Source organism: Syngnathus typhle, linkage group LG16, assembly GCF_033458585.1.
Source record: "Syngnathus typhle isolate RoL2023-S1 ecotype Sweden linkage group LG16, RoL_Styp_1.0, whole genome shotgun sequence".
NCBI lineage: Eukaryota > Metazoa > Chordata > Actinopteri > Syngnathiformes > Syngnathidae > Syngnathus > Syngnathus typhle.
Window position 1 is genome coordinate 7857108 of NC_083753.1, and position 17713 is coordinate 7874820.

The window sequence follows — 17713 nt, forward strand, 5'->3', positions numbered from 1 at the left end:
GTGTGTGATTGTGTTTAGAATGTCTGCTCATGAGTGTGTGTGTGTTTGTGTCAAGACATTAAGTATTAACCGGGCTAGGGGGCTCAGAGATGAAGGTCCGGGTCCTCTTCTTCTCTCCCGGCATGCTCCACCGCACACTTCTGTCTTCCCATTTCCAGGATCGGAGCCTGGGGAGCCGTCAAGGCGCACTACGCCGCTTTGTGTGTGTGTGTGCGCATGTGTATTAAAAGTGCATTGTCTGACAACATGGCGGAGACGAGTCATGCAAAACTCAGATGAGTTAATAATGCTATTTGAGGTTCCTTCTTGTAAAGGAGCAGACGTAGAAAAAAAGTGACGGGGCGGCCCTCCCTCTCCGGCGCGTTCCATCTGTCCCTTCCCGTTCCCTTGTCCTTTTGTTCCGAGAGAGCGAGCGGAAAAGACAAATTGAGGCGGTGCGGAGAAGAATGTTTTGATGGAGCGCCGGCACCAAACAGGTGTCAGCCCGTAAATATATCGACCTGCCAGCCCTCCTTCTCTTTTTCTCGCTGTATTCATTTGTTCCTTCTATCTGGGTCATCCTTTCTTCTCCTTCCCGGCGGCCGGTATACAGGAGGCATGAGAAAAAAGGCGAGTAAGGGAGGGAAATAATGATAAAAGAGGGGGGGGTAGAAAAAAGGACCTTGAGATATATGTCAAAGGGCGGCCACAAGTGTCCGCAGCCCCTATTAGCTCGTTTAGCCCCATTTCCCAATAGGCGCTATCTGTGCGGCTAGCTAGTATTAGCGACGCAGGAACGTAGCGAGCGGCACGAAAGCGTAGCGACCAATTACGGGCAATCGTTTGATACTTAAAAATAATGGAACTCATCTAAAATAATATGGGAAACAGAAAAACATTGTCCGTACAGGTGTTGGCACAAAAGGGAAATAAACAGCCGGAAGGATGCAAGATGACAGATGAATTGAGAAAATGACAAACTAGGCCCCGGAGCAGAATGGAAGGAAGGAATGAAGGAAGGAAGGAAGAGGGCCAAATCCCGCCTGGAATAACACAAAAGTCTCAACTGGGGGGAGCGTAAACGCACACAAACACCCAGCTGGGGAGAACAAATAAAGACCTTCGGCCTGTCGAAATGTCGAGCTAACGTTTAACTAGCTAAGCAAATCGACACTTGCGTAGTGCCTGTGTGCCAAATCTCAAAGCGTCATTGCGAAACCAACAAAGCGTGTAGCACCTCGAAAGTGTGTGGGGAAAAAAACAGACCAATTCAGCGGAAACAACAGCAAAAAAAGTCTTACCTGTTGCGAAAGAAGTTCATGTAAAAGGCGTCGGTGGTGGGCGACCATGTAAGAGAGAGAGAGAGAGAGAAAAAACTGAGGGTAAATAAGGAGACGTGTTGATGAGGAGGCGGGCAAAACACGTTGAAAGTAAAGGGCCTGCTTTTTAAATGCAAATCCGCGACGAGCAATGCTCATACATACTGTATGAGGGGAATTGGCTTCGAAAATAAACAACGAGCGCTCGCTCACCCCCCCCGCCCGTGCTGATTTATTAAGATTCCAAATAGGAGGTGCTCAATTCCCAAATTTCAAATTCCTTGCAAATTGCCAATGGAATGATAGACAGGACTGAAAAGATGACCTATTTAGTAGACAAAAAAAGATGACGGGGAGGACAGAAAACAGACAGATGAGGTAAACATGACACCCCGGGACCGATTTGGAGACAGCGTGCCAAAATCCATGACTGTGTTAAAAAAAAAAAAAAAAAAAGCAGTGTGGTAGTGGTGTTGTTGGTGAGGATGGCTTGACACCTCATTAAAAATGAATGAGAGCTCTGGGGAGAAAGAGACAAACACACAGCTAGCTTCCCTTGGACGAGGCCGCCAGATGGACGGACAGGTAGAAAAGAGGAGTGATTCCCAAACGCCCCTTTCGTCTCTTTCCAAATCGTCCGCCAGGATTCTCAGATGGCGATCCAAGTGGAAGCAGGCAGGAAGGGAGGGATTGATGAAATTGAACAGAGTGGTGACAAACGGAGGAGAGGCGTGAAAGAGAAAGCGAGCGGGTGATAGAAGCCCGCCGGCGTCTGCCGTCGTCGTCGGGAAGCTTGCGCTTTTAGGACGAGATGGATTTAAATGTAGCCGATGCTAACTAAAGCTGCTATCTCGTTAGCGCTAAGACAAAACACAATATATTCCGGAAATGTATTCTGCCAGATCGTCAACGTTGGTGCCAATTTGATCGCAATAGTCGAATCTTTCGTCAGGTGACGGGTACCCGCTTTTTGTGTCGAACCGATGGGGAGGAGGGATGAAAAAAATTTGCGCTGAGGCGACAAATGAAGGAGAGGCGCGAGCGGGTGCGTGCCATGCCTGATAGAAGACTGCTGGCATCTGTCGGCTTCCATCAGATGGACGGCGAAAGATGCAATGGAGATGACAAGAGTGGGAAGGGTGGGAGTGTGTGTGTGTGTGTAGGAGGGGCAAAGGTAAAACACGGGGGGACACAGGGATGGCGAGCGATCCGAGATGGCATCGAGAATTCCGTGGGACCGGCGTTCCCGCGAGACGGCCGCAGCGGCTCAAAGCTGTCAGAAAGCATATTTCCTTCATGTTCGCATGCGTGTACGCTGGAAGGTGAGCATGCGGCGGGGGGCCTCTATTCTCTCTCCCACCAACCATAAATTAATCAAAAGACAGGCCGACAGCCGAGCACACAGCGGCGTGCATAATGCAGCCATGCATTCCAATGCGACGGTGCCGTCGAGCTAAGGCGGGGTCGGGGGGTCAATCAGGAACACTTCCATTGTGACCAAAACGCCCATACATTTCAAATATTTGCTCCGTTTTAATTGACCCAGCACTTCTTTTTTTAACTCGTTCACCGCCATTGAAGGCTATTGTACAATGGGTTATTTGTCAGATCATGTTCCGAGTCTTCGTAAATATGACTGGAAATGTTTTTTTAAAGCGCAATCCAGCCAACTAACAAAGAAAGAAAGAATAATAAAACAATTCTTCCCAGAGTTGGCACAGAATTGAACAAACACAAAAGGAGCATTCTTGTTTTCTTCCCAATAAGCAAAAACAGGTCGAGCTTATGTAATTAATAGCTCAGTGGGCCATAATTTATGACATCCCGTTTGTCTCTGTGGCTTTCTCTGCCTTTAAAAGGCAAATTTAACGAGAAAGCGGCATACTGCGAATGGGCCCGGTGCCCAATTCCCCCCAAAAACAAATGTTAATTCTGTGCAAACGCCATGCGGGGCGTCCCCTTTCTCTCGAACCTCTCGCAGATTGCGTTCATAAAAGCGTATTCTAAATATTTGACGCTTTTTGACTTTTTTGCCTGTTGTGTGATCTAAAAAGCCCTTTGTCTGCATGCCAAAGCCAGCCTCCAGGAACCAACCGCCACCCACCCCACCCCCCAAAAGTCTGTGGGAAAAAAAGAACCGAGAAATAAATATAAGAAAAAAAAAAAAGAAGCCTGGAATTGCTGAAAGCATAAATTAATGGCAGAACGGGGAAAAAGAGGACAACTGCAAAGTAGAGATGAGTAGACCTAGTTATGACGATAATACCGTGAATAAGTGCAAGTGTGTGATTTACTCTCGGGCTCCAAAAAGAGCATTGCACTTTTGTCTTGGATTATATTGTTGTCGCATCATTAAAAGGTCAGAGGTCAGTGGCCACACCAAAATAGCATGGCACTCACTTCCCAGGGTGTCACGTTTACACACACGACAAGCAGGGAAGCGCCACTTTGCCACACTTGTGCAATAGAAAGCTACACAATTATGAAAAATAATTATTAATAATAATAATAAAAAGTCCCCCCAAAGTCAAAAACGCAATTTTGCTGATTAGACATAAACAATGCTTGGAATAATACACAAAGTTAAAAAAACCAAAGAATGCCGATGAATCGGTCCTTGAAATAATCGTTAGCCCGACTTGTTGAACGCTAAATTGCCAACATGCTAATTTTGTATCTTTTTCTGCCCTTCCGCGTTTTGTGTGCCCGCTAGAGGACAATTTACACATCCCGCCACGTTTTCTTTTATTGGGTAGCCTCTGCATATTTTTCCCGGCTTATGTTAAGGTTAATGTGTCCCGCGTGTGTCGTGCAGGCAAGCAGTGGCAGCTTAGTATTTCTTCCCCCCACCAGAACCCGCGTGAGCCCAATCTGCTTGCATAATTGACACAGTCAGATAATTATTAATTACGGTATGTGCAGCTGCAAAACAGGAAAAAAAACAAAATCCGTCAACTGAATTATAAAAAAAAAAAAGAGACTCTAAACTTAGAACCTCTAAATTCTGTTCACGACTCTAATAACGTTCGTGTGTTTTGTCTCAGGCAATAATAATCCAAAACCAAGTGTTTCATCACACCTCTGCAGCTCAATTAAAATCTGTGATTCACACGCGGCTGCCCCGTGTCAGTTTTTCTCGTGGCTGCTGGCGTGTGGTGGCACATGGCCAAAGCCGTCAAACTCCAAAAAGGCTCTGAATAATCCAACATAGCACGTTTTGATGTGTGTGTGTGTGGGGGGGCAAAATGTAGAATATCAAATTGTGAGCTCTAAAAATTTCTGACAATATCAAATGATCGTAAAAGGCCCCGGTCAATGTGGGAAGTGAAGCAAAAGCTAAACTAATTAGATTTTTTTTTACCCTCAAAGATCAGAATCTGTATTCATTGTGCAGAAATTCCCTCCGGTTAGGCAGAAGCTGGGTGAAAGGTTCCAAAACCCGCTCACTCTCCAACGCATCGGTGAGTCATTGAGCAACGCTTTTCTCCGGCAAAATAACGAGCGTGACGAGACTCCAGCTTAGCGCTTATTAGCAAAGGGAGGGAAACGTATCAACAAGAGCAAAATAAAAGCCCGAGAATGTGATGCACATGCAAAGTAAGCACCTTTTGTGAACTGGCCATCTCCAACAAAGCGGAGATGTTTTCTGTTTTCTTGCCAAGTATGAGCAAGACTCCAGCTGAGAAAGGACATAATAGCCATTCCTAGCGACCTGAAAACGACTCAGCCACCTGAGAAAAACAGCGAGATGCGGCAAAGGGGTGACGAAAAAAAAAAAAAAAAAAGAGTGAGAATGTCAGTGAACACAAAAGGTGAGATTTTCCAAGGCGCGGCCGACAACAACAGGCAGGTGACGATTACTGGAAGGCTTTGTACTGAGAGAAAAGAAAAAGGGAAAGAGGAGATGGAAAGATGGAGGATGGGCTGAAAAAGGGAGCGGCATCCGTAAACAGCCGTCAAAAACTTTCCGTCGTTGAATAAGTGCTTCAGAAAATGGAGGAATGGATTATCTTGGAATCGACTTGGCCTCAAGGCCCAAAATTATTTCGTATCTACTTGGTCTCAAGCCCTTCAAGTCCGAAGTCTCACCTCGTCTAACTTTTGGACTTAAATGTTCAAAGTCTTGGTCTTCCCACCACAGCGCCTTGGTCTCGTCAAAGTTTGATCTCGACATCTTGGTCTCTCTATCTCGCCTGCCCCATTTTCACCCCACTCCCCTACACCATGTCTTTTAATACACTCAATCTCCTTCCCCTCCCTCTCTTTTAGCGCCCGGCTCTTTCTCTAATGAGTGACTGATGAATAAAATGGCTCTTTGAAGTCAAGAGTCGAGGCACGGTCGGTCAAGCGTTAAGGGATGTCGCACAAAAGACGGCGGAGACAGAGAGTCAGAGAGAAAGGACGGAAAGGGGAGGATGCGAAAAAGGCCAGAAGGGAGGGGTGGGTGTGTGTGTGTGGGGGGGGCTGTGTATATTCAACAAAATGTCAAACAGTGAGCATCCATAAAGTCAGTGAAGGGACTGCGGAAAGTGTGTGTGGGAGGAAAGTGCGATTTTGCAGGAGTGCCTCCGAGTATTTGCATTGTGGCGCTCAACATGCAAAAAGGGAGGCAAAAGAGTGTGTGTGTTTGTGTGTGTGTGGGGGGGGGGGGGGGTAGCCTGACTTTCTGGAATGGGCCCCTTGGAGGTCTGCAGGGATTTTAGGGGGTTACCCAAAGTTGGAGTGAAGTTTATTTGAGTATTTTAGCTTTTAGCATTAGCGTGCTAGCATACGCGGTAGCCTCTCAGATGATACATTAGACACGATACTGGCTTTGAAAATAGCCAATTCTCAGCGGGATGGTCTTTCTTGTCAAAATCCTACATTGACAATCTTGTTAGGGCGACCCAGGGCAAATTTGAAAAGATTTATATCATCTTTATCGATTCCGTAGACTTGTCCTGTGATTTATCAAAAGAGTTTCGTCTTTTGTCAGAAACCGGGAGCAGTGGAGAATTGTTTTTCTTAGAGATGCTTCGGTCGATAAAACAAAACTGGCGACACACACAAATTTATGATACGGATAATATTCTAGCTATAATATTGACAGTAGATAAGGGCCAGTTTTTTATTCAGCATCGCTTTACCAATTTGGCAGTCACCAGAAAGCTGCCATATTTGTTTTTTTCTGTTGGACAACCTCTTAAAAAAGGCGGGGGTGGACATCCCCGAGGGCAAACTGGAGGAGACTTCACTCCCTCGCTCATCTCAATCTCACATCGGATCAGATCACTGGCGGATAAAAGCACTTCCTGGCACATCACTTCCTCTCTCTGGAGGAACCAGACACACACTGAGAACCCAAAAGTGACAGCGGCGGCGGATGAGGCGGTTTTTGACAGCGGTTAAAAAAAGAAGGAAGCGGCGGGGGAGAAAGTGAGAGAAAAGTCTTAGTTGAGGTGCGGTATGAAGGTAAATAAAAGCATGATCGGAACCCAAAAAGGGTGGAGGCCCTGGTTTATAATCATTGACTGGCTATCAGCATCAAAACTTCGAGTCAATTGAAAGAAACATTAAAATAGAACTGCAAAAACATAAAGCGGAACAATAGACCAAGCTGCTCCACCAATTTGCGGCTGCTGTATTTTGGTTAAAAAAAAAAAAAAAAAACCTGCACTCTTCAATTAGTCCCTTTTCTGAATCAAAACTTTGGACAGCAATGTTGCGCAAGCAAAACGGCCGCAGTGGATACATTTAGCTCCGCGGTTGACCGAAAAACGCCTGCGCCAAAACACGCTAGCGACTTCTGGACAACATGACAGCGCCGCCGCAGCGCATGCGACCACCGCTCGACTGCACAACATCAAAAACGTCAATTTGAGAGGAAGACCAAAGCTGTGGTGAGCTACGCAGACAAGTGTAGAAGAATCAAAATCTCCGCACCCATTGTTGTCTTTCTGAGAATGACTTTTAACCACCTAGCGAAACCTTTGCCATGTGCAAAACATGATTTAGAAAGAAACAAAAAAATAAATAGGGCGCGACACAATTATTCCCCGGGTAAAAGTTAGCATCTCCTACTAGTTAAAAGTCCTCCCACTATTTTAAAGAGGCGCTACAACATTAGCATTTCCCCCCCACAATTCAATTAACACGCTTGTCAGCCTTTCCTTAGTTCACATACCGTCTTTGACCATCTTAGAAAAAAATCATGAATAGACACTCAAATACCCACAAGCCTTTAAACTTTATCGGGAAAAGTGAACGGATGAATATGATCTGCGCCGTCTTTGAGGAGGATGACAGGAAAGGACAAGAAAGTGGCTTCAAAAAATGAGGCAGCACAGGCTAGGGGTATTAAAAGACTTTCATGAGCGATTTCTAGCAAGAGAGCGGACGATGACAACAAGGCCAAACCCAATTTAGAATGCCGGAATCATCCCGCAGACGCACTGACATTGCCGCCGGGTCGGCTAATGACTTGTGCGAGCCTCTTGTCTGATTAATAGCCCCTAATCCCATTCTCATGGCATGCCGTAGCATTCCGCAGCACTACTCATTAGCCATTTATAGAAATGCCCCCACCCCACCCGACCTCCACTCTTTGCTTAAACGGCCGATGCTAGGCTAGCCTAATCAATGGAGGCTAATCCTGTTGGAAGAGCCGCGTAGCACCCCCTCATTACGGGACAGAGAAATGTCTGCTAATCATGTGTTATTTGTCCATGGGGCCGCGAACGGGGGGGCGGGGCATTTGACAGCCGACAGAGTGACACAGGGATACTGGGTAATGATTTAAAAAAAATGTCACTCTCGCTTTAGACATTCGCCCTGGGCTTTGTTGAGCACATCAGTCCACGAGTAAGACTCAACTCCGTGTCATTCAAGACTTATCAATCAATGAAAAAAAGCCACGCCGCTTCGTAATGACTAATCGATAGCGAAAGCTGGCAGGCCAACCAGAGATAACCGCGCCAACGGCTGAGCGGATTCTCGGCTTTGACCCGCCGTTACAGTGACGGCGGACGAAAATCAATGGTGACCTTATCTTAAGTTCGAGGTGCTTTGTTGACAGCGTGGTTCAACATCAAAAACCTCCGCAACCGTTTCTCTTTTTCCGGGAACTGGCAAGTTTTAATCACCCCACTTGACAATGTCACGGGCTGTAAAATGGCTGGCGGCTTAAAATAATGCCAGGAATGTTAAGCGAGAAGAGAGGGGGGCCCTCACATGGGGCAGCCATTCTTGAGCTTTTTACTCGCTCCCAAATGCTAGTATGCGCGTTGCGGTGACCCGAGGCTGAACCAAAGTTGAACTCCCGGAGACGAAGCAACAGCGATGTTGACTGTCAACGCTCGCCTCGAGCAATCGACGGGCAGGAACACGGGAGGCCTTATCTCATCCTTTCATGTCACCACCATTTTTTTTCACTACAATGTGAGTCCATGACACTTGTTGCGCTAGTGGCTAAGTGCTGGTAGCCTCAATGACTAATTAGCCATTGATTTTTTTCTTTTAAAGAAAAAACAAAACAGTTTTTGCTCAGCTCATACAACAGCCATGCTTGAAAATGTTGCTTTTGGCAAACTCAACTTTATTTCATGAAGCCATAGCTTTATCTAACGGCGAAAATGATCTTTGTCGCCCTCTTGTGGCTTCTATAAGCACAATCCTTTGGGGTTTATGGATGCGATAATTCTTTAAGTCAACATAGCACTGATTATTATCCCCCCCCCCCAGATTTTAAACTGGCCGAACGGCAAAGCCTCCATTGATTAGCCCGAGCATCGGCCCTGACCGATTAGTGGGAATTTCTATAATGGGAAAGAAGAATTACTCCGGAATGTGATGCCATGGGACCGGGATTAGCGGCCGTGTTATCACCGTGCAATGGCTACAAAAAGCAGGTTCTGGTGCCGAGACCAGCCAATCCCAACCTGGTTGCGGCGAAACCTGCAAGGGATTGACTGCTTGACCGGCTGCGTTCGGATCAGGCGGCTCGCGGGATGACTGGACGTAAACCGGCTTTGGAAGCGGCCGGCCCACCGGCTCTTATACGCGGCTAATCTGATTGGATTAACACCGACCCGCCCGGATACACGTGAGCGCGCACACGCGCTCCAGACACACACACATACGACATGCCGATCAGCTTTTCCTGGAGTTCATCTGGATTCCGAGATACGCCGTCGGAACCGTGTGCACAAACACAGTGCTGAGAATCCAAAAGAGAGCCATTGAAAGAAGAGTAATGCCCGCTGCTTGACAAGCGTGCTAATTGACTAGCCCCCTCCCCGCCAATGAAACTAAACATTTTCACCCCTTCGGCTTTTATGTTCAATCATTCCCTGACAGCCCTCCTCTTCCTCATTCTCTTCAGTCCCGTCTCCGTCCTCCTCCCACGCCGCACGCTCGCACATGTAATCGTTCATTAGAACCGAGTCGGTTGTCCATTAGGCAACGCGGCCATTTTGGAAATTGCTGCAAATCTTCCATGAAAAAAGACATTTCCTCTAATGCGCTAGCCACGCTCGGGAGGAAGAGGAAGATGAGAGGGGGAGAAGAGATGGAGAGGGACAAATGTGAAAGGAGGAGATAGAGAAGCGAAGAAAAAAAAAAACCCTAACCCTAACCCTAACCCTCCCGGCCATGAAGCCACCGAGCGGAAAGCAGGCCTGCTGTTTGATTAGGGAGTGACACCACCATGGAGGGATGGAGGCAGCGGGGAAGAGCGCTTAGGCGGGAAGCAAAAAGCATGGGGGGGGAGTAAAGATGAAGAGGAGGAGGAGGAACAGGCGGTGATTGAAGAATGAAGAGGAGAAAAATTTAGACGCGGCGAGATTAAATACAGACTGGCGTGAGATGCTCGGGACAGATGGTAGTCGTTGTTGCTAAAGTCGGGCTTTGCTTTCATGGAAATTCCATAAGCAAAATAAAATATACATCTGAATTAGATTGTCAGAATCTGGTACTTGCCTGATCTCACGGGATCGGGGATGAATGAGAGCGAGAGAAAGAGAGAGCGAGATGTCGTGAGCAATCAATAAATAATACAACCCTTAAAGGTCGTCAGTGTAACAACTTCAATACGGCGCCGATCGATGGCGGTTTTGGACAATCTCGCAAATGTCACGGCGCCCGTCTTCGGCTGTCATTCGAAGGGCAACTTGGTGAGCCCGTGAGGGCTATTACCACGTCGAGTCCAAATGCACTGCCGCAGACAGTAGCTTGCCCCCCCCAAAAATCCCAGTTCGCTATTAAGATGCAACGATTAATCGACAACTAATCGATTCTCAAACTGTTTTCGAATGGATTAATCATTTAGATCCTATCTTTGTTTAAAATACTTGTTAATTCAGCTTCTCAACGGGGATTCTTGTTCGATTTTTGTGAGCAGTGTTATCTTTGGGTTGAGTCAAAATCAAAACATTTGAGTTTAGAAATGAATAAAAACAACAATTTTGTTACAGACCAAATCAATAACTATTTGTCTTTCCAATTTAACATAATAGGATAAAGAAAATGAAGTTCAAAGCTGCTTTTTACAAATCTCATTCATTCAATAACCCCCAAAAGATAATTGACCGATTAATGACGTCACCGTGAGTTGCAGTGCTAGCTCAGCATGCTCCTTGCTTTCAAAGTCACAAAGACATTTCAGCTAATGTCGCTTGCACCGTCAAACGAAAACACAAAATACTGTCAGCTTGAGCTTGCCTGGCATTGATCATTTTATTGTATTTTTTTCCTAGAGAGCCTTTTATGTAAACATTGAAGTTGGCCCCTTTAGTGCGCCCCCGTCCGATTACCGCAGATGGCTGCCATCCACGTTATTTCTGCAGTGTCTGAAAATCCACACTGACAGCCGGATGGGAACGCGGCATTGGCAAAAAAAAATAAAAATAAAGGAGCTGCAGCTTCTTCTGCCTTGTTCTGGCAGTTAACACGGCACTTCCCAATGGTGGGAAGTAACTAAGTACAAAAACTTTAATCGAAGGCGTCAAATCACTGCAGTAACTACCTCGAGTGAGCAGGTCAATCTTAAAAAGAGAGAAGAGAAAAAAAAAAAGGGACAGTGTCACGCACATCCGCCTGAGGGGTTTAGCAGCTGCTTAGCACCCGCCACAGTGAACATAAGCACAGCTGACCCAAGAACTATGCGGACACCGGCGAGAAATCTCTGCAAACAAGCTCCATCTTTGTCGCACTTTCGAGCAGAGCTTCCACCGCACGCGAGACTGCAAACACGCATACGTGGACCGATCGATGCACGTGTGGGCAAATAGCGGCTAGCTCACCTGCAAAAAAAACGTTGATGAACTAAATGAAGAGTTAAAAGCACGTCATGATGGCTTTTCATTGGCGTATTATTCTTAACAAAATGACGCTAGCTATGCGAAGTGAAGCTAATATAGTGATGTTAGCCTGCTTGACAATCAATAATAACAAAAGTACAGTAGCGTGCAGCATTTTGAATCCAATCAATAACTGTCCTGACCCCAACTTTGGGGAAGAGTATCATTTTATTAACCATGAAGGGGGAAGCTGGGGTTAATAATATAACGCCATAGCATGTGACTTATGATCTAGCTTTACTCATGAATACATCCAGGGTTGAAATTCTAAATGTGGCGACATAACTTCCTTGGTGAATATGAAAAAAATACAAAAGAGGAAACGAAAACACTGCGCGTCCTGTTCTTGCCAGAATCAGCTTCATGTTAAACTGGAGTCGTGCGTAGTACTTCTCATTGGGTTAAATAGTTCCCAAGCAGAAACAACAACCAAATAAAAAAAAATATATTTAATACACAATATATAAACATATATATTTTGAGTACATTTATGAAAAATCTTAACACGCCACTCCGAACTAGGGTCTGGTCTCACCTCCAGCATCTAAAAAAAAAAAAAAGGGCCCAATTACCCTGCATCCACGCTGATAGCTCAGCTTGGACGCGTTATCACCTCCAACCGACGTGGGTGTGGGGGGTGCGAAAAGACCGACGCCAGCAGCGAATACCAGCATTAGTGTGTGCGTGTTGTGTGTCCCAGCAGTAATAATCACTCGGATTAGAGCAGAGCCAAACCCCTGCGGGGGCAACAACCCCGCCATCCCTCGCTCTCTCTCCTGTTGTGCGCCGCTGTCTGCCTCGCCCATGTAAGGCCGATCCCCCACTTTTTTTGGGGGGGGGGAAGGCCCTGGGAAGCGCAGCAGCCGTGTTGCTTTAGCTTGTCCGCGAGGTATACGCAGACGCGGACACTCCCACAGGTTCGCCTTTGTCCGATTTCACGCAAGCACATAAATGACAAAAAGAAGCCCCGCTCGACATGTGCGCTGACATGGAAGTTGATAAGAGTGTCAATATGTCTGCAATACGCCGGGATTGTTTTATCGGCAGTAAGGGATGCGAATGGATATGTTGTTGGCAGCTCCCGGGGGGGGGGGGGGGGGTGTAGATTAATGAGTGCACTGTTAAAATGCCAATCATAGTTTCTCTCTCAAGAGGTCCATTATCAAAGAAACGCACCATATTGTCACTGCTCCTTTGTCATAACAGTTGTCTGATTCAATTTGTTTCCATTTGCAACAGCTTTTGGAGCGGTCTCGTACAGTTTAGCTTGTCAAACGCGCGCGACGGACGGGATGAAGCTGGAGAAACAGCAACGACCGTGCAATGCATATCTGTCCGATATCAAGCACTTCAATCACCATCAGATCCACTTGTTTACTTGAAATGGTGCCACCGAGCAAACAGTGGCTTCATTTGCATCGCAGCATGTTTGATAACATTGGAATTCAATCACCATGTCCGCGCCACTCCTTTAATTAAATTTAAATGAGGCCACCACACCCATAACACTCCATTTGAAATCCCAGCATACATGTTTAGATTGGGAGGGAAACAATCTTAAAAAAATGCAACAAATACCGTTTCACCCAGATCGGTCCAGGTCGATATTGGTAAATGATCAACATGAAGCCCATTAGGTTCAAAAGTTGCACTGATGCAATCACGGTAAATGCCACTCTTTGCGTTTACCTCAAATTCTTTTGCTTGCTCTCCTTTTTGTTGAGAACCCCGGGCACGCAGTTCGTAAGCTCGGTCCAGTCGGCGTGCAAGCCGCAGCTCCAGCCGGTGGAGAAGCGCGAGAAGAGCCAGGTCTCCTTGCGATTGGGCCGGTAGCAGGTACACTTCTTCTGGCCCGGCCGGCAGTCGCACGGCACCTCCAGGCGGACATTCTGCACCAGGTGGCGGCCGAACGTAGTCCCGCCGGTCTTTTGGATATGCAAGAACACGATCACGTCCTCCCCTTTGATTTGGAAGTCGACGGTCCGCTCCAGGTCTCGCACAGGGAAGAAGTACTTCTTGACGTAGTGGGGGTCCGGCGTGGGGAAGATGTCCCCCTCGTCCTCCTCGGCAAAATAGCCGTGCGGCGAGCCGAAATTGATGACCCCGAGCGCCACGTACTGATAGAGAATCAGCATAAAACACACGGATCCGACCACGATCAACAAGAATTTGCTGCTCCTCTCCACCATGTTCCTGCCCAGTTGCGGTGCCCGCAGTACGCTACCATTTCCCGGTGAGCGGGGCGCTCGGCTTCTTCATGCCCGCCACGGCTACCAGGACCGTTCCCCGTGACTCAAGAGCGGCTCGCAACCCAGAGGCGAACTTGTCTCATCGTTCGCGGCGTGGTGCGTGTGAAAGACGCATTGTAAACTCCTGCAAGAGGGGAGGGGGCAAAAAAAAGCTGAGCCCACCCCCAGCCTCCTCCTACTCCGGCAGGCAAGCGACCCTCCTCGGGTTTACTTTACTTTGCTTCGCCGTCCGACACAGCGGGCTCGCCGCATCACCATGGAGCTGTCGTCCCCGGATGAAGCGAGGACTCCCTTGTCTTTTTCAACCTCTCTCTCTCGCGCTCGCTCTCTCTCTCTCTTTCTCTCGCTCGCTCCATTTCATTGGCTCACATGCGGCCCGCCCCTTTTACGTGCGCAACCTGGAAAGACGCTTAAAAGGACCCCCAGTCACGCGCAAACAACATACAATGGACCTCAACTATTAAACACATGGTTAGAAATACACACTAATTACTTGAGTTAATAAAAACATTATTTGATACACAGCGGCTGTCGTCTAATAATATAATCATAAATCCAAATACTCCACTAAAAAAAAAAAAAACCTCCCTAAATGACTGGCATCTCTCAGACCAAACCACAGTGACCTTTCCCGTTGCAGTTCACCTCACAGGTCGGTGCCGAGTCCCTTAATTTGCCCCATTATTGAGCGATCCGACATGCACGCTCACCCTCTTTCCTCACCTGACATGTTTCTCACGATGTTCAGATAATGTTGACTTGACAGTCACCCGGCTATTTATCAACCATTTATTTGCATATATTCAAAAGCCACAGCGGCATGACAATCAGACGAAGGCCGAACGTGTGCCACTGATAATAAAGGTGATGATTTTCGAGCTGCGTCGCTGAAGATTTTTCAGCGCGTTGCCAAGGCTGTGTGGGAGTTTGTTTTTGTGTGCTCGTGTTTACGCTTTGTTCGGCAGCACGTGGGGAGCCATAATGAGGCGCGTTGCTTAAAGAAGACGGATGTCACAGGATGCTCCGCCCCACTCTGGCTCCGCTATAGAGAAACGCCAGTTAGTGTATCAACCGTAGCACTTTATTATTGCCTCTGCATAATGATGTTTTTCATCCGGTTTGCGGCGGCTTTGGGCTGCTTAGTATCTGCTGCCTCTTCTTGCTATATTTACACACACTCTCTTTCCAACGAGTGTGTTTTTTTTTTTTTAATGAGGGTTAAGCGTGATCATCGATTAGTAGATTAATTTGATGGTGTGGAATTGATTAATTGCGTCTTGAAGCAATTGAGGCAAAAGGAAGCGCTTGGCTGCAACCGCTGAAGCCATCTCTACTCATTTGCCGTCTACTAGAGCACAGTGGTGGAGGAACAAGTCGGCATATGTGTAGCTATCTCAAATCATATTTCCCCACTGAAATGAATGGAAATGCCATTAATTAGTTCCAGCCCCTTCCAAGAAATTATTAGTAAGGTATTTTAAAAAATCTGTTGTACTTTCTAAAAATGTATCATAATGACATCACAATGTATATTTACTTTAATTCATTGGGCATTGTGCTGCTCCTCCTGTTGTGTATGCTTTGGCCACCTGAGGGCAGTATAACACAAACACATAGTACAACAGTGATATCAGATGTTCTATGCGGAGGATGAAGAATTTTTGCATGATATTTGTTTGAATGCATGGAGCAGGTTGCAACAGAGACTGGAGGATTCACAGAAAGTTGAATGTTTAGTGTGAAAGCAGCGACTTGTGCAAGAAATACAGTAACATTGAACCGTTGAAGGTCAAATTAGGTTCCCCTGGAAGGATTATGATGCAATTTGGGTTCATCCTGACATTTGACCTGAAAGCAAAATTATTCATGCTGATTCAGTATAGAAGTGAATGTGAACGGCAGGCAGAATTGTCAGCATGAACGTAAAGTGTGCAGCAAAAAACACGCTAGTCCACATTTAATAAGAAAATGTGAGTATAAACAAACCACACCTATTTTTAATGATTACCAAAATAGACGTGAAGTATTCAGCGCACGCAACCGTTTTCTCGCTGCCGTCGGCGTGACTGAGTTGGAAGCTCCTCGGCGGCACCGCGTTCCTTTGTTTGTTCCCCGTAAACACACGACGCTTACGTCAAAAGAATTAGCAATCTGTTTTCATCAGTCCCCCCCCCAAAAATGAAATTCCCACAAGCCTTCGCTGCCGTTTCAGACGTCAATATTTTCTTTGGATGAGCTTAGAGGGGGGGGGGGGGGGGGGCATGTATATCCAACATTCCACAGTCAATTCTGAAATTATGTGATCAGCGTTCTATCCCCCCCAACTTTGTTTTTTTTATCCAAGTGGAAGCGATTCATTCCATTTGGGACATTTTAACTTTTTCACCCGTCTATCATGTTGCATTTGAACTGTTTGCAGCAAAGTTCATTGCAAAATCATCCCCTCGGGGTCGACCCCTCCCCTCCTCCCTCGTTGCATTTGTGTAACGTTGCCCGGAACATTCCTCCGTGTTGCTGTACTTTTCCCCCTCCTGCCTAGTTGTTTTTCTTGGGACAACGTGACCTTTGCACTTGTTCCTGCCGGAGGACATATGTTTTCATCGGGCGTGCCGGCTTTTGCATTTAATTCTCTCTCACGCAGACAAGAGGGATTAAAAAGCCATCGGCCGCCGGGGAATTGGATTATGGTGTGTTGCTAATGATGAAGGTGGGACTGTATATTTAAAATGCTGCTGCTGTTTGCTGTTGGCGATTGATTTGTGGGGATTACGCCGGCTTGATGAATATGTTGGAAGAATGTTTGGGATGTAAAATTGCCATTCAAACATCATAGAGGGAGAACAACTAGCAAATACCTGTGTCGAGAGCGACTAAAGAAGCCATAAGTATGCAAAGATGACATTTTCAAGAGGATTAGAGTATAATGGCAAATGGACTTTTTGGTGTTTTCAAGTGAGGAATAGAAACCAAGACAAGTAATATGTCTATATGTATGTATATATATAAAATAAATATTTTTTAACGACAGCAGTAGTAACATGGAGTGTTTTGCAAGTGCTTATTTACCGCAGCCACACTACAAATAAAATATATTGTAAAAAAAAAAAGTATAAATATATGCATGTCGTTTTAGAAATCTGAAGTAGTCAAATAAATGTGATAAATGCAGCGTGGCATTATGTAGTGTGCTCCGTATCAATTTTCTTCGTCGGCATTTGCCTGGGGAAGCGCAAGCCGCAACAGACGCAAGCGGACTCGAATAACCGAAGCTCTTTGTTGGAACAGCGTGCAATCGGAGCTCGCCGCTCCTTGCACGGCCAAGACGGGCTAATGGTAGTAACCTCGCATTCTCTTTCTTGCCTGTCCTCTGTTTTTATTTTCACTTGCCGTTGACAGGAAGCCTGGAGGCTTCTGCCGCTGAGACATCCGCGCCCGACAGTCCAAGAAGACCTCATAATTACGGCTCTGTTGTGGCTCTGGCCTGGGATTTTCAGCTTCTTGTTTCATCCCACCACCCTTTTCTGCCCTCTGGCTCAACTTCCGCTTCACGTAGCTCACGCTCTATTGATGTGACTCGTTGGAAAATACAATATTGTTCCATTGATAGCTTTGGGAGCTGGCTCGACGACGGCCAACTTGCCATTAGCAGATAGAAGCATGACAGTAGCCTCGTGTTACACCTGAGCCTAGATAAGATGTATCTTAAACATGTTTTTCCCCCCCACCTCTGGGATTTATTCCAAGGTAACCTTGGAGAAGTGTACGTTTCAACTTCAGCAGTTGGCCACAATTGTTTTCAAGAACTAAGAAATGAAAGTTCATATTAGACGTT

At 46.4% G+C, this 17713-nt stretch overlaps 1 protein-coding gene and 1 long non-coding RNA gene across 4 annotated transcripts in view; one reads left to right on the forward strand and one right to left on the reverse strand.

Annotated features, from left to right (window-relative positions):
* The window catches only part of LOC133168819 (heparan-sulfate 6-O-sulfotransferase 1-A-like), a 29828-nt gene extending 15633 nt beyond the window's left edge, over positions 1-14195 (reverse strand). Inside the window, exon 1 of one of the 2 annotated variants that reach the window (XM_061300464.1) lies at positions 13322-14195. In XM_061300464.1, the coding sequence (XP_061156448.1) occupies positions 13322-13821 (500 nt within the window). In that variant the 5' untranslated portion in view covers positions 13822-14195. The remainder of the gene's footprint in view (positions 1-13321) is intronic. The other variant, XM_061300466.1, reaches the window with a different exon arrangement.
* Positions 14196-16285: 2090 nt separating this feature from the next.
* The window catches only part of LOC133168864 (uncharacterized), a 31437-nt gene continuing 30009 nt past the window's right edge, over positions 16286-17713 (forward strand). The window contains exon 1 of one of the 2 annotated variants that reach the window (XR_009718320.1): positions 16286-16588. This is a non-coding gene — a long non-coding RNA (uncharacterized LOC133168864). The remainder of the gene's footprint in view (positions 16589-17713) is intronic. The other variant, XR_009718321.1, reaches the window with a different exon arrangement.